This window comes from Podarcis tiliguerta, assembly GCF_965153285.1.
Source record: "Podarcis tiliguerta genome assembly, chromosome: 2".
Classification (NCBI taxonomy): domain Eukaryota; kingdom Metazoa; phylum Chordata; class Lepidosauria; order Squamata; family Lacertidae; genus Podarcis; species Podarcis tiliguerta.
Genome location: NC_139535.1, coordinates 96,798,027 through 96,810,542, shown reverse-complemented (window position 1 = coordinate 96,810,542; position 12,516 = coordinate 96,798,027). Strand labels below are relative to the sequence as shown.

The window sequence follows — 12,516 nt, the reverse complement described above, 5'->3', positions numbered from 1 at the left end:
AGAGAAACTCAATGCAACAAAGCCACCTTCTCGACGAAAGAAAAAGACCTTGTCCCAAAGTCATGTATATATTTTGTAATAAATAAATAAATTAAAAGCCTTTTCCGGTTGCTGCTCAAAATTTGAATCTAGGTTTAAAAGGGGGGAAAGGAAAGGGAAAAACTCATGGTACATATTGTGCAAAACGAAATCATTTGTTTCTCTCTCCAGGGGAGTGAAAAGTTACTCTAAGCGTTGCAAGGGATAAGAAGATTACATTGTACTCTGGAAAACGTGAGCTTTCCCCCTTCGAGTTATTTTTGTCAAAGGTTTCCCCCCTCCCAAACCATGTTTTCAAAGCCCATTTATCTTTCAACTCTTCCAGTGTTAACTACGCAGTTTTTGGGGAGATAACTGTTTTATTGTGAAGACAGCAAAAGGGAAATGGATCTCACAATTATACCCTTAATTTTCTTCTGTTTCTGCATCGTCCTAATGCCGTATTAAAGGCATACTTTACAAGATAAAAGGCGCAGATTCTCGCAGACCAGGGGTGCCCTGGCAGAATAGCTGGGCAGCACAAGAGCCGTGGGCGGGGGGGGGGGGGAGCGGGAAGTGAAGGGAAGAAACGAGGGTTTTCCACCAGGAAAAAATGCCATTCAGGAAGGGGCAGCATGTGGCTTCCTCGCCACCAGGCCCGTGACAACGGCAGGAAGGTGCCTACCTCGGTAGTGGAAGGAAAATAAGATTTGGGTCCCTTAAGTGGGATCCAAGCTAGATTGACTCCTCGAGTCCTCGCAGGGTTTTACCCTTCCCTGATCGCAGGACACAAGTCCAAAAGCAGCCGAGGCAGAAACCCGTGGTGTGTTTCGGGTTTGTTTGCTTAAAAAAATAATAACAATGCGCCTTCTTTAATCTGGAAAAGACGCGTCCTCCCAAACTGACGGCGGGGGCGCCGTGGCTGGCAAGCGACGTCGGGCAACTCTCCGCCTGATCCTTTCCACGACAGTCCTTTCGACCATCTAGGGCACCCCCCTGTGCGACTCCCCCCCCCCCCCGCCCTTAAAAGAAGCCCTGCCTAGGTTGCCTAGGGGCTCAGCCCTCTTCTCCGTATGCAACTAAGTGCAAACACATGCGCCCACCTTGCCTCGAGGCAGCAATGCAATTGCCCCTCGATCATGTCCTCTCTTGGGGAGGGGGATGCATAGAGTCCTTTCACCCCGGACCTCAAAACACATATCTGCAGCCCGATCCTATCCATGTATCCTGAGAGTGGAAACACATGAGGGGAAACTAGGATGTGGAAAAAAATATATAAGTTATCGCTTGAATCCAACAAGGAGAAGAGGCAGCAACTGGAGGGTGGCTCCCTTTTTCCTTCCCTTGGTACCACTTAAACTGGGAGGTAAGACACACTGAGATAAGTTTCAGCCATAGTGGAACATGTCGTGTACGTGTGAATCGCTGCAGTAGATCCTAGACATGCTGGCTTAGAAGTTGGCTTGTGCGTAATGGGGTTTATTGTGCTTGGAGCAATAGGGGTTTATTACACATACGTTCGCAATTGGAAATTGTACACAGGGTTGCATCTTTTAATCCCCCTCCCCTGCATGACTTAGTTTTTCTAGGTTGGAGGGGGCAGGAAAAGTCGATATACTCAGGGGTCTTCGAGAGCAATCAGTATTTTTTGAAGGGGGGGCACAAATGCAATAGGCAAAGAAAGGGATTGTCATGGGGAAATTTTGCGGGTGCGGAGATAAAGAAGAGACGTGTAAGGTGACGATCTGCGCCCACCCCCCACCCCGTTATCCCAAGCAGTTTGCTTGTTTTAAAACGAACTGTCTCTGAAACTTTTGATATCTTTATCAGTTTCCTTGACTCCGAAGCCGTTTCACCCGGAGAGGCTGGCTACATATTTACAATTGGATGGTGTAAAGGTGGCAAGGGGGAGTCGAGCCCTGATATATCAAATCGCCAGAGACTAATCTGTGCGAGTGTGTGCGCGTGCTCTTCAGGAGGTGCGGTGCTCTCTCTCTCTCTCTCTCTCTCTCTCTCTCTCTCTCTGTGTGTGTGTGTGTGTGTGTGTGCCACCTTGAAGGAGCGTCTAGCAGCCTTGAAAACGTCGGGGTTACTTTTCTGAGCCTATGGTGCCCCCTCTGGATGGAAAGGAGAAGGACACTTGATCTGCTGCAAAGGTGATTTGTTTATATATGTAAGTCACTGTAAAAGTTCCAAGAAAAGTTTGAAAGGAGAGTGGAAAAAGTGCACGGAAAGCAAAGCAAAAAGGCAATGGAATGGCGTCTGTCCTAGGGTAGGCAACATGACAGCTAATGATTTAAAGAGTTTGCAATGCGGGAAGCGCCCACAACTGACGGGCTGTCGAATTACTAAGAGAGACAGTGGGATGCGCACATGACGTCTCGATAGATGGATTATCAAAAGGCGAATCAATCGCAAACTGCGCCCACTTTCTCTCCTTAGCCATTTCTTAGCCAAGCTGTTCGGCTGTGCCAGAGCGCATCCCCGTGCTGTGCATTCTTTATATCCGTCAGAAAGCTTTTTCCTCCTGATGTGTCACCTACTTTTAAGGAAAAATTGTGGAAACAGTGCAAAGCCAATATGTATGTGCGTGTGTATATATAGCAAAGACCTGAGGTTAGTAGGCATAGCATCTGATTCAAAAAAACAAATCAGAAACATTTCACAGAGACGTCTCTGAAACGAGATCCATCTGAATATATATGAGAAACGAAGAAGAAAACTTATTTCTCTTTCTCCGTGGTTTGAGCAGCGGGGCGGGGAGCGATGGGGATAAATTTCGAGGCATAATGCATCCCCTTGCGCCTGCTTTGCGTCTGGCCTTGGAAGAGAGGATGTCAGCGAGCCTAACAAGTAAATTCAAGTATTGTCTTTACGATGAAGGATCACGCTTGAGGAAGAAAATCCTGAATTATAGGGATTTAAAATATATTAGATCCCTCCCGGCAGGATGTGTAGCTGATGACCATTCCCATAGGTTCAACCCTTTCTAAAAAGATGCGTAGCCCATGTGCAGGTTTACTTGAAAGTAAGTCTCGCTGCTTTCCGTGGCGCTTACTCCCTAGTTAAGCCCTTGGGTTGGATGGTAGCTTGTACCTGTTGACTTTTACGGTGGAAAGTCTTATCTGCTTGAAATAGAAATTTGGTCATGTTATGTTTCTACACAGCAGATCACTCTCAGCGTGATATTTTGGAGGAGGGTGTTACTGTCATTCATACACACACACACACACACACACACACACAACTAACCCTACTTTGCACAGTATAAGACCAGAGTAAGGGATATTAAAGATAACCATTTTAAAAAGGAGTCGTCCTAGCCTAAGTATATAGCGTGGAAGGGGTGGTGGTATTTAAAACTAAACCTCTAGGTCAGATTCTCACGCCGTGAATTGCAGTGCAGCGCTGAGGAAGTCAACCTCGCCTTCTCTTCCTGAAACTTTTAAGTATGGATAAAGCATTAGGATGAGCAAACAAAAAAACAACAAACCCTCCCATAGGAGAGGTGAGTCAGAAAAATCACTGGATTCAAAGCTAGAGGGGAGACAGATAGACAGACAGACAGAGACTCATACAGAGGACCTCTAAGCTCTTTTCCGAGTGAGAGAGCGAGCGTGGAAGCATTTGTTCTGCAGTTTTACCCGAGCGATGACGTATCTGCTAGGGAAGATTTCGTGCCTTTTCTTCAGCAGAAATCTGCCCAGATCAAGAAGTAGAAAAAGAAAGGAGAAGAGTTTACTCGGAGGAATATATAGCGCAAGAGTTGGGAAGTACAAAGGCTCAACTGCAGCGCGCGACAAACTTTCTCTTTCCCTCCTCCCTCTCCCCCCCCCCCTATTTTCCTCTCTGAGATCTGCGCTCATTTCTCCCCTCCCTTCAGAGAGCGGCGAGGAAGGAGGGGGAGAGAGAAAAAACTTTTCAGCCAATCAGCTGTGTGCCAGCCCTCCAGGGGCAGGCCTGCCATTGGCTGAAAGTTTCTAAGGTGAAATAGCAGAGGAGAGTATTTATTAAAGAGACCCAGAGAGAAAGTTAGTAGAGCTGAGCTTGAAGCCGACTAGTTGATTTTGGGAGCATATATATATATATATATATATATATATATATAAGCACACACACATATATATATATATATTCTTTTTTTCTCCTTCTCTACCCTCCAAACTCCGAGGAACTTTTTCTCCTTCTTTTTTGAAAGGGGTGGAATATATATTTTGATATATATTCTTCCTACAGCCCCTCATTGACGATTCACGAAAAAGCTGTCCACATGTCCGTTGCTTGAGAGCAAATATCTGCAGCAGCAGCAGCAGCAGCAGCAGCAGCAGCGATTTTGCAAAAGCGTCCGAGATCCGAGGTCTTTCCAGTTTCTGCAACCCAGGCGAGACATTTTTGGTGCCCCTTGCGAACTTTTCCTTGTCGTTGCCGCTGGGCTCGCCTCTTTTCATGCAGTTTTAAGAGACCCTGCCACTTTCGCTTTTTCACCCCTCCCCACCCTCCTCTTCCTCCCCCCACCCACCCCCTCTTCCCACCCCCTCTTGCTCGCTTTTTTCATTTCCACCGATATCCTCCCCCGGGTCGCTTTCTCGCATGAATCTCCTCGACCCTTTCCTGAAGATGACCGAGGAGCAGGAGAAATGCCTGTCCGGCGCCCCCAGCCCCACCATGTCGGACGATTCGGCCGGCTCCCCTTGCCCGTCGGGCTCCGGATCGGACACCGAGAACACGCGTCCCCAAGAGAACACCTTCCCCAAAAGCGACCCGGACCTGAAGAAAGAGAGCGACGAGGACAAGTTCCCCGTGTGCATCCGAGAAGCCGTCAGCCAGGTCTTGAAGGGCTACGACTGGACGCTCGTGCCCATGCCCGTGCGCGTGAACGGATCCAGCAAGAACAAGCCCCACGTCAAGCGCCCCATGAACGCCTTCATGGTGTGGGCGCAGGCCGCGCGCAGGAAGCTTGCCGACCAGTACCCGCACCTGCACAATGCCGAGCTGAGCAAGACGCTGGGCAAACTCTGGAGGTAAGCGCTGGGGATGGGCGCAACGGGGGGAAGGAAGCGGGTTGCCAAAGGGGCGCTTGCTCCGGAGGAAGCGTGCAGAGGATGGCAGCCCATAGTTAGAGGGACGGGGAGGGTCTCCATTGGTTTGATTGTTTAGCTTCAGGGGTGCCAACTTGAATAAAATATTCAATAAATAACATAACAGATCAAAAGACATGTTGTACGCACATAATTTAAATGGCATGCCCGTCAACTTTTTTTGGGGGGATTGGCCCCCTCAGATATTTTATGGGGGGTGTGAAGGAACCTCAGCCCCTAGAAGTTGGCTCCTATGCTTCGTTTTGCATCACCACGCCTTGACAAAGTCTAGTTTCCGCCACTCGGGGTCTGTCTGTGCAGCATAGGAGCCAGTCCTAGGGGCCGAGGTCCCAAAGTTGCGCCCCCCCCCCCCCAGTTAATGGGCATTGCCACTGAAATGGTGTTTGTGTGCCACGTCTTGAGATCGATAATGTGGGGTGGGGCTTATCTGGAAATACACACACACAAATATTTTATTCAAGTTTGCCTCCCTGCTCTGCAGGAGCAGGGCTAGAAAGGAGAAATTGCACGCGTGGGTTGGGTGCGCGCACGAGAGAGAGAGAGAGAGAGAGAGAGAGAGAGAGAGAATGTATGTTTCCAAAGGGGTGGTTGGTGGGAATCTGGGGCTTGGAGATCCCATGCTGAGCTCCTCCTCCTCCGCAGAGGTAGCGTGGAGAGAGCCCAACTAACGCGCAGCTCTTGGAGAGTGTGTCCCTTGAACTTCACATGTAGGTGGCAACCCAGGACTGGGTGGGAGCTACCTTCCGAGTGCAATCGGATCGGGTTCTGCAAGAGAAGTTCTGCATCAAAATGTTGTTTGTACCTTGGTTTGTGGACATATATGTCTATAGGAGCTAATTCTTAGGGGGTCCTTCATCCTCTCTCCATTGAAATATTTGAGGGGGCCAGAACCCCCCCCCCCAAAAAAAGTTAATGGGCACTGCCATGCAAATAGTGTGTGCATGCCATGTGATCAATTATGCAGGGCAGGGCTTACCAGCCCCCCCCCCCAATATTTTATTCAAGTTGGCACCACTGTATGTGTCCATATTTGAGGTCCTGTTTTAGCTTAAGGAAGAGAGGGAGGACAAGGCCATGCTCTGGTTCGGCAGCATTGCTGTGTTCAATGAGCTGCCAACACTAGAAAATAAGGCTGTAATGTATACTTCCCCAGAAGGAAGTCCTAATAAACTCAAAGGGGCTCACAGCAAAGTAGACCTGCATAGGATTGCATTATAAGAGCAACTAAATGATGAGGCAATGCTAAACCCCTTATTTTTAAAGTGGCCTTGAGATCATACCTAGGAGAGAGCTGTCCCATCTGCTTTTTTAAAAATATATATATGCTGTGGTTACTCTGAAAGGCACTCTGCACATACCCAGGAATAATTTATTTTGTACACACCTGCCCATTAAAAAAAAACACGTTACAAGGTTGAGTTCTGACAACTCAAGTCCTGTTGTCAAGACAAAACATGAATGGCACACGTTTGGGTATGTGATGATTGTTGGCGTAAGTTGGCAAGTGTGGACCAATAGGAGGTTGAGTTGGAAGGATGACTTGCAACAGGAGGGAGGGGGAGAGGGAGGGAGCAGGGAGTTAAGAGAAAGTGAGTCAACTGATTGAAACATAAGCTTGTGACTTTCCACAAGAAAAAGAGAGAGAGAGGGCGAGAGATCAATGGTATTTGCAAATGAAAGGTTTATGTTGTTGTTGTTGAGTTTAGCTATAAAAAAAATGGTGGGCAGTTTGTGCTGGTGCCTGGAGGCACCCAAAGTGTTGGCGTCCTAGTCTGTATTTGTTTGAGTGTGTCCTGGGTTAGTTGATGGGAGTAGGTGGGAACTGAGTGATGGCTCCAACCAAATTCCAAGTAAGGGGCCAGAGCAGAGTCCCTGTAGTGGCTTGATTTTTGTTATGTCTTTTTTGAAAGTAGCCAAAACACTCTGCTCGTTTCTTGCAAGAGGAACAGAGTTCTCAAAAGGGACCCTAAGATGATGTAGAAAAGGAACAGGCAGAGGCAAACTTAGCAGTACTGAACAACCAAGTTCTTTTCCTGACACTGCCCAGAGGTCCCAGAGAAAGTTTCTAGTCTGCTCCTAAAGGGGGGGGGGGGGAGAGAGAGAGAGAGAGAGAGGGAGGGAAGGGGGGGAGAGAGAGAATGCTCAGATAGCAGGATGTCTAAAAACTGCCTTCCTTGCCAGCTTTGCTATGCCACTAGGACATTTTGGCATAATGTCCTATGTCCACATATATCTGGATCGTGACCTTGGTATGACCAGAAGCCCATTTTGCACAACTTTGCAGCCTTTAACAGCTGCCTGGGACAGTGCTCTTGCAGACAGGCTGATATTTTATTTTGCAAAATGAAATCTGACCTAAGTGCTACATTCTGGAAATCTCTGCAGTTGACACCATTGTAAGTAACCACAAGGCCCTTTCTGTCTCGCCCAGGTTATTGAATGAGAGTGAGAAGCGCCCGTTTGTGGAGGAGGCGGAAAGGCTGAGGGTGCAGCATAAAAAAGACCATCCAGACTATAAGTACCAGCCGCGAAGGAGAAAGTCAGTCAAGAATGGGCAGGCAGAGCAAGAGGAAGGATCTGAGCAAACTCACATCTCCCCGAATGCCATCTTCAAGGCCCTGCAGGCAGATTCTCCCCAGTCTTCATCCAGCATGAGCGAAGTGCATTCACCTGGAGAACATTCTGGTAAGTGTGCCGTATGCTGTTGTTCTGCTCGTAGAAATAATAGAATTGTAGAGTTGTTAGGGACCCTGGGGGTTATCTAGTCCAACCCCCTGCAATGCAGGAATATGTCGTTGTCCCATATGGGGATTGAACCTGCAACCTTGGCATTGCCAGCACCATGCTCTAACAAACTGAGCTGTCTATTACACGTTTAATGAATTAGGCTGCTCCCATTCAGGTGGATGCAGAAAATGAGCGCACTTAGCGATCTATTGACCTTATGCATGCTGAAGCATCTCTATAGAACAGGATAACAGGATAACAGGATAACAGGTGCGGTGGGGCAAAGCACATGCAGATGTGTGTGTCCTATTTGGTGACAAGCCATTGGCCACCACTGTCAGTAAGTACGTCTCACGGACGACAGCACACAGCATCATTGGCACACAGGACATCCAAAAGGGCTTTCTCTTTGCATAAGGCAATTGCTTCTGCCAGTCCAGTTCGCACCTTTGCAAACCAGCTCTATAAACAGCACTCTGCCCTCTTTTTCAGCAGAGCACAGTCTCACAGGTACAAATCCCTTTCACTGCACAAAACAACTGATCTAAAGAGCCTTGCAGCTATCTTCAGTGGCAATTCACCCTGCCACCACCCTCTCCTTTCACTCACCTCCAGACAGAGTTAACCATTAATGGAATTATCATCGTAATACAACACCTCCTGCTTATATATATAAAAAAATGGCTGCTGTTAGATTTCCAGCGCTTTATGGCACTCTGTCTGGACCCCTTATCAGTAGGAAGATAGGCCCAGGTGTGGCCTGCCTGCAGTTTTGACTTCAAAGGGGTGGAGGGGAAAGTAGCATGCTGACTCTGACAGATGCCGTTTCTCTTGCGTTTCCTGCAGGACAGTCTCAAGGGCCACCGACCCCTCCCACTACCCCTAAAACAGATGTGCAGCCCGGTAAGCAGGACCTGAAACGGGAAGGGCGCCCCCTGCAGGAAGGAGGAAGGCAGCCGCCCCACATCGACTTCCGAGACGTGGACATTGGTGAGCTCAGCAGCGACGTCATCTCCAACATCGAGACCTTCGACGTCAACGAGTTTGACCAGTATCTCCCACCCAACGGCCACCCCGGGGTCCCGGCCACCCATGGCCAGCCCGGCCAAGTCACCTATACCGGCAGCTACGGAATCAGCAGCACGGCAGCCGCTCCAGCTGGCACAGGGCATGTCTGGATGTCCAAGCAGCCGCAGCAGCCGCAGCCGCCGTCTCAGCCCCAGCCGTCCCAAGCGCCGCAGCAGGCCCCGCAGCAACCCCAGCACACCTTGACCACGCTGAGCAGCGAGCCAGGGCAGGCCCAGCAGAGGACACACATCAAGACGGAGCAGCTGAGCCCCAGCCATTACAGCGAGCAGCAGCAGCACTCGCCCCAGCAGATCAGCTACAGCTCCTTCAACCTGCAGCACTACAGCTCCTCCTACCCCACCATCACCCGCTCGCAGTACGACTACACAGACCACCAGAGCTCCAACTCGTACTACAGCCACGCTGCCGGCCAGAGCTCCAGCCTCTACTCTACCTTCACGTACATGAACCCCGCCCAGAGGCCGATGTACACACCCATTGCAGACACTGCCGGGGTGCCTTCCATTCCTCAGACCCACAGCCCGCAACACTGGGAGCAGCCTGTCTACACACAGCTCACCAGGCCGTAAGGTTTTTGACGGACAGCAAAAAGCGTCTTCAGACTTTGGTGAAAGTTTCTTTTTTAAAAAGAAAGAAAGAAGCAGCAGCAAGCTAAACAAGTAAGAGAAAGGAAAATCCCAGAATGCTTTGTGTACTACAGCATCCTTCCGAAATCAGCTGGAGAATCCATAAACAAACATTCCATGGTGGACTTAGAACCTTTGCTTTGGAGGCGATTTTCATTCCCCAAACAGCCAGCTTAGTTCGCCTAGGTATGGACTTGGTGATTATTTTTTAACAATAACTAAAAATGAAAAGCGAATAATTTTTTTATTATTACAAAACTCAAAAGTATTCCTCTGTGAGGAATATGCTCTATTCTAAGTATTTTGTTTCGTTTCGTTTAGTATGTACTGTGTATGATTCGTTACCAATTTGAGGGGATTTTATATGTTAATTGTACTTCTTGTTTTTAGAGAAACTTTTTTTTTAATGCTCCTTATTTTGACAGCTAAACAACACTTAGCAAAATGGCATGCCTTAGCCAGAGGTATTTTTGTATAGTTAATGGTCTTCTGCTTGTAGGCAGCAAAAAAAAATGTGGATAAAGGAAAAGCAAACCAGTGATCAGTTACTCAGTGTGATGTTGTGGATTTGGAAAGAGACTTTATTTTTCCAGCTGGGAAGTAAAAGGGTTTTTTGCGGGGAGGAGGGAGGTTTGAAAGAAAAAGAAGATCTACACCTTAAGCCTTAAAGAAACACTATTGAAAAGCCTTAACAGCAACCCTGCAACATCTTCCAAGAGAGCTTGCGTAATTCTTTCTCTCACTGCCAAGGGGAAATACGAGGCTTCAGAGGAAGACAGTTCAGTTTTTTAAGGTCTGAAGTTCTCTCTTTTTTAATGCAACCAGCAGCACCAGATTATAATGCCACAAATCCTACCATGACTTGCCTTCTTCAGCTTCTGACACAGCCCCTCCCCATGTGCGAAACAGATGCTGACCAGTCCATAGAAAACAGCCCCCCTGCAAAATCCATTATGAACCCAATTTGCAGGGCAGGGATATCGACTTTAACAAAGGTCATGGATGACAGCACTGGTGTGTGTGTTTTTCTTTCTTTTCTTTTCTTTTTTTAAAAAAGTATATATATTTATTTTGTGGCGTGGGTGGGGAGAGTTTTTTAATCAAGAGATTTTCCTCCATTTCCCCCTTCCGTATTAGAAGTTCTTGTAATGTAAACAGAAATTCCAGAGTCGGTATATGGTGCCTAATCGTTAAATTATGGTCTAAATCAATAACCCCTTTATTTTATTTATCCCTCTCATTCCCATTTTTTTGGTACTTTTTATTATTATTATTCCTTCAGAATGTGTCTTAGGTTTGTACAAGTATGTCTGCTTCTCTTCTGTTCTCCCTTTCTTCTTCTTTACCCTCCTGTTTGAGGATAAACTGGAAAAAAAATATGTTGTTGTTTTTCATTGTAGACACAAAAGATTGCAAATGTAGTGTATCACTGAGTCATTTGCCTTATTTTCTGCCTCAGCTCTTCCAGATTTACATATTGCGCCTGGGAGTACACAGGCCAGCAGAGTTAAGGTAGTAGAATGGACTGTACCACTTAAGCTTTGATGCTACTGTTGGGGCTGCCATTTTTAATGCTTCCCCCATGGGATTTTTATATTTAAACCCTCCATTGTTGTTGTTTATAATTGCAGGGAGTTCTTTTACAGGGGGTGAGGGGAAGCATTCGAAAGAAACGATACCCCACGACTTGCAAACCAAAGTGGTACAATCCACTCTACTACCTCGAGATTCCACCACCTTCTAAGGGTGTTGTAGGGCAGGCCTTGGTCTGTTCAAGAGAAGCAAGGTGACAATGGGTGCAGCCACCAATCCCTGCTGCTTTGTAAGCCCTCTTCTTTTCCATGGGGCTCATATTTGCCCCTTGAAAGCTCGATGGAAATGAACGACAGTTTCAGAGCAGCGGTTCTGGACTGGTAGCTGCCAAAGTGTGCAGCTCATCTTCCACCTCTTCACACTGTGTGATTTGGGAGGATATTTAGGGCAAGGAAACTGACCTTTGGTGAAGCGGTGGCTGAGCAGTTAAGGATTGCTTTTTTTAAAAAAAGATAGCCAACTTTTTTATTTAAAAAAAGTTATATTTGTTAATGTTTCGTAGGGAATACAGTAGAAGAAAATCTTAAAGCACTCTTATAATATGGTATCTTTTCTACTTCTATATTAAAAAAAGCAGATATTTCTAAAGTATTTCTGTAACTTAAAAACAATCTTTCCTTTTTAAAAAAATCAGTTTTAGGTAAGGTTGGGTTTCCGTTTTGTTTCCGTTTTGGTCGTTTTGTTTGCAAATCCCTTTTGGTTCTCTGTACAACTTACCTTTTTGTATATTATTGTTTGCAATAAATATACGTTTTATTAAACTTTAAATGAAGTGGAGCTTGTTTAACTGCCGTATCCATAACTGAAGCAATGTTACCTCCTTTTTTAATATAAAAATGAGCAATGAATTTTTGTTGTTGTCGTTTAGTCGTGTCCGACTCTTCGTGACCCCACGAACCAGAGCACGCCAGGCACTCCTGTCTTCCACTGCCTCCCGCAATTTGGTCAAACTCATGCTGGTAGCTTCGAGAACACTGTCCAACCATCTCGTCCTCTGTCATCCCCTTCTCCTTGTGCCCTCCATCTTTCCCAACATCAGGGTCTTTTCCAGGGAGTCTTCTCTTCTCATGAGGTGGCCAAAGTATTGGATCCTCAGCTTCAGGATCTGTCCTTCCAGTGAGCACTCAGGGCTGATTTCCTTAAGAATGGATAGGTTTGATCTTCTTGCAGTCCATAGGACTCTCAAGAGTCTCCTCCAACACCATAATTCAAAAGCATCAATTCTTCGGCGATCGGCCTTCTTTATGGTCCAGCTCTCACTTCCATACATCACTACTGGGAAAACCATAGCTTTAACTATTAGATCAATACATACCTGTCACTGATCCAATGGATCTGCCCTCCCCATTTCCCAAACTGTATCC

At 47.0% G+C, this 12,516-nt stretch overlaps 1 protein-coding gene across 1 annotated transcript; it reads left to right on the top strand.

Moving 5' to 3' along the window:
- Positions 1–4,057: 4,057 nt before the first annotated feature.
- On the top strand, positions 4,058–11,920 carry SOX9 (SRY-box transcription factor 9). The gene is made up of 3 exons (XM_083427669.1): positions 4,058–5,039; positions 7,549–7,802; positions 8,691–11,920. Exons 1-3 carry the CDS (start codon positions 4,609–4,611, stop codon positions 9,500–9,502), a joined length of 1,497 nt encoding a protein of 498 aa, XP_083283795.1. The 5' UTR covers positions 4,058–4,608; the 3' UTR covers positions 9,503–11,920.
- The last annotated feature ends 596 nt before the right edge of the window (positions 11,921–12,516 follow it).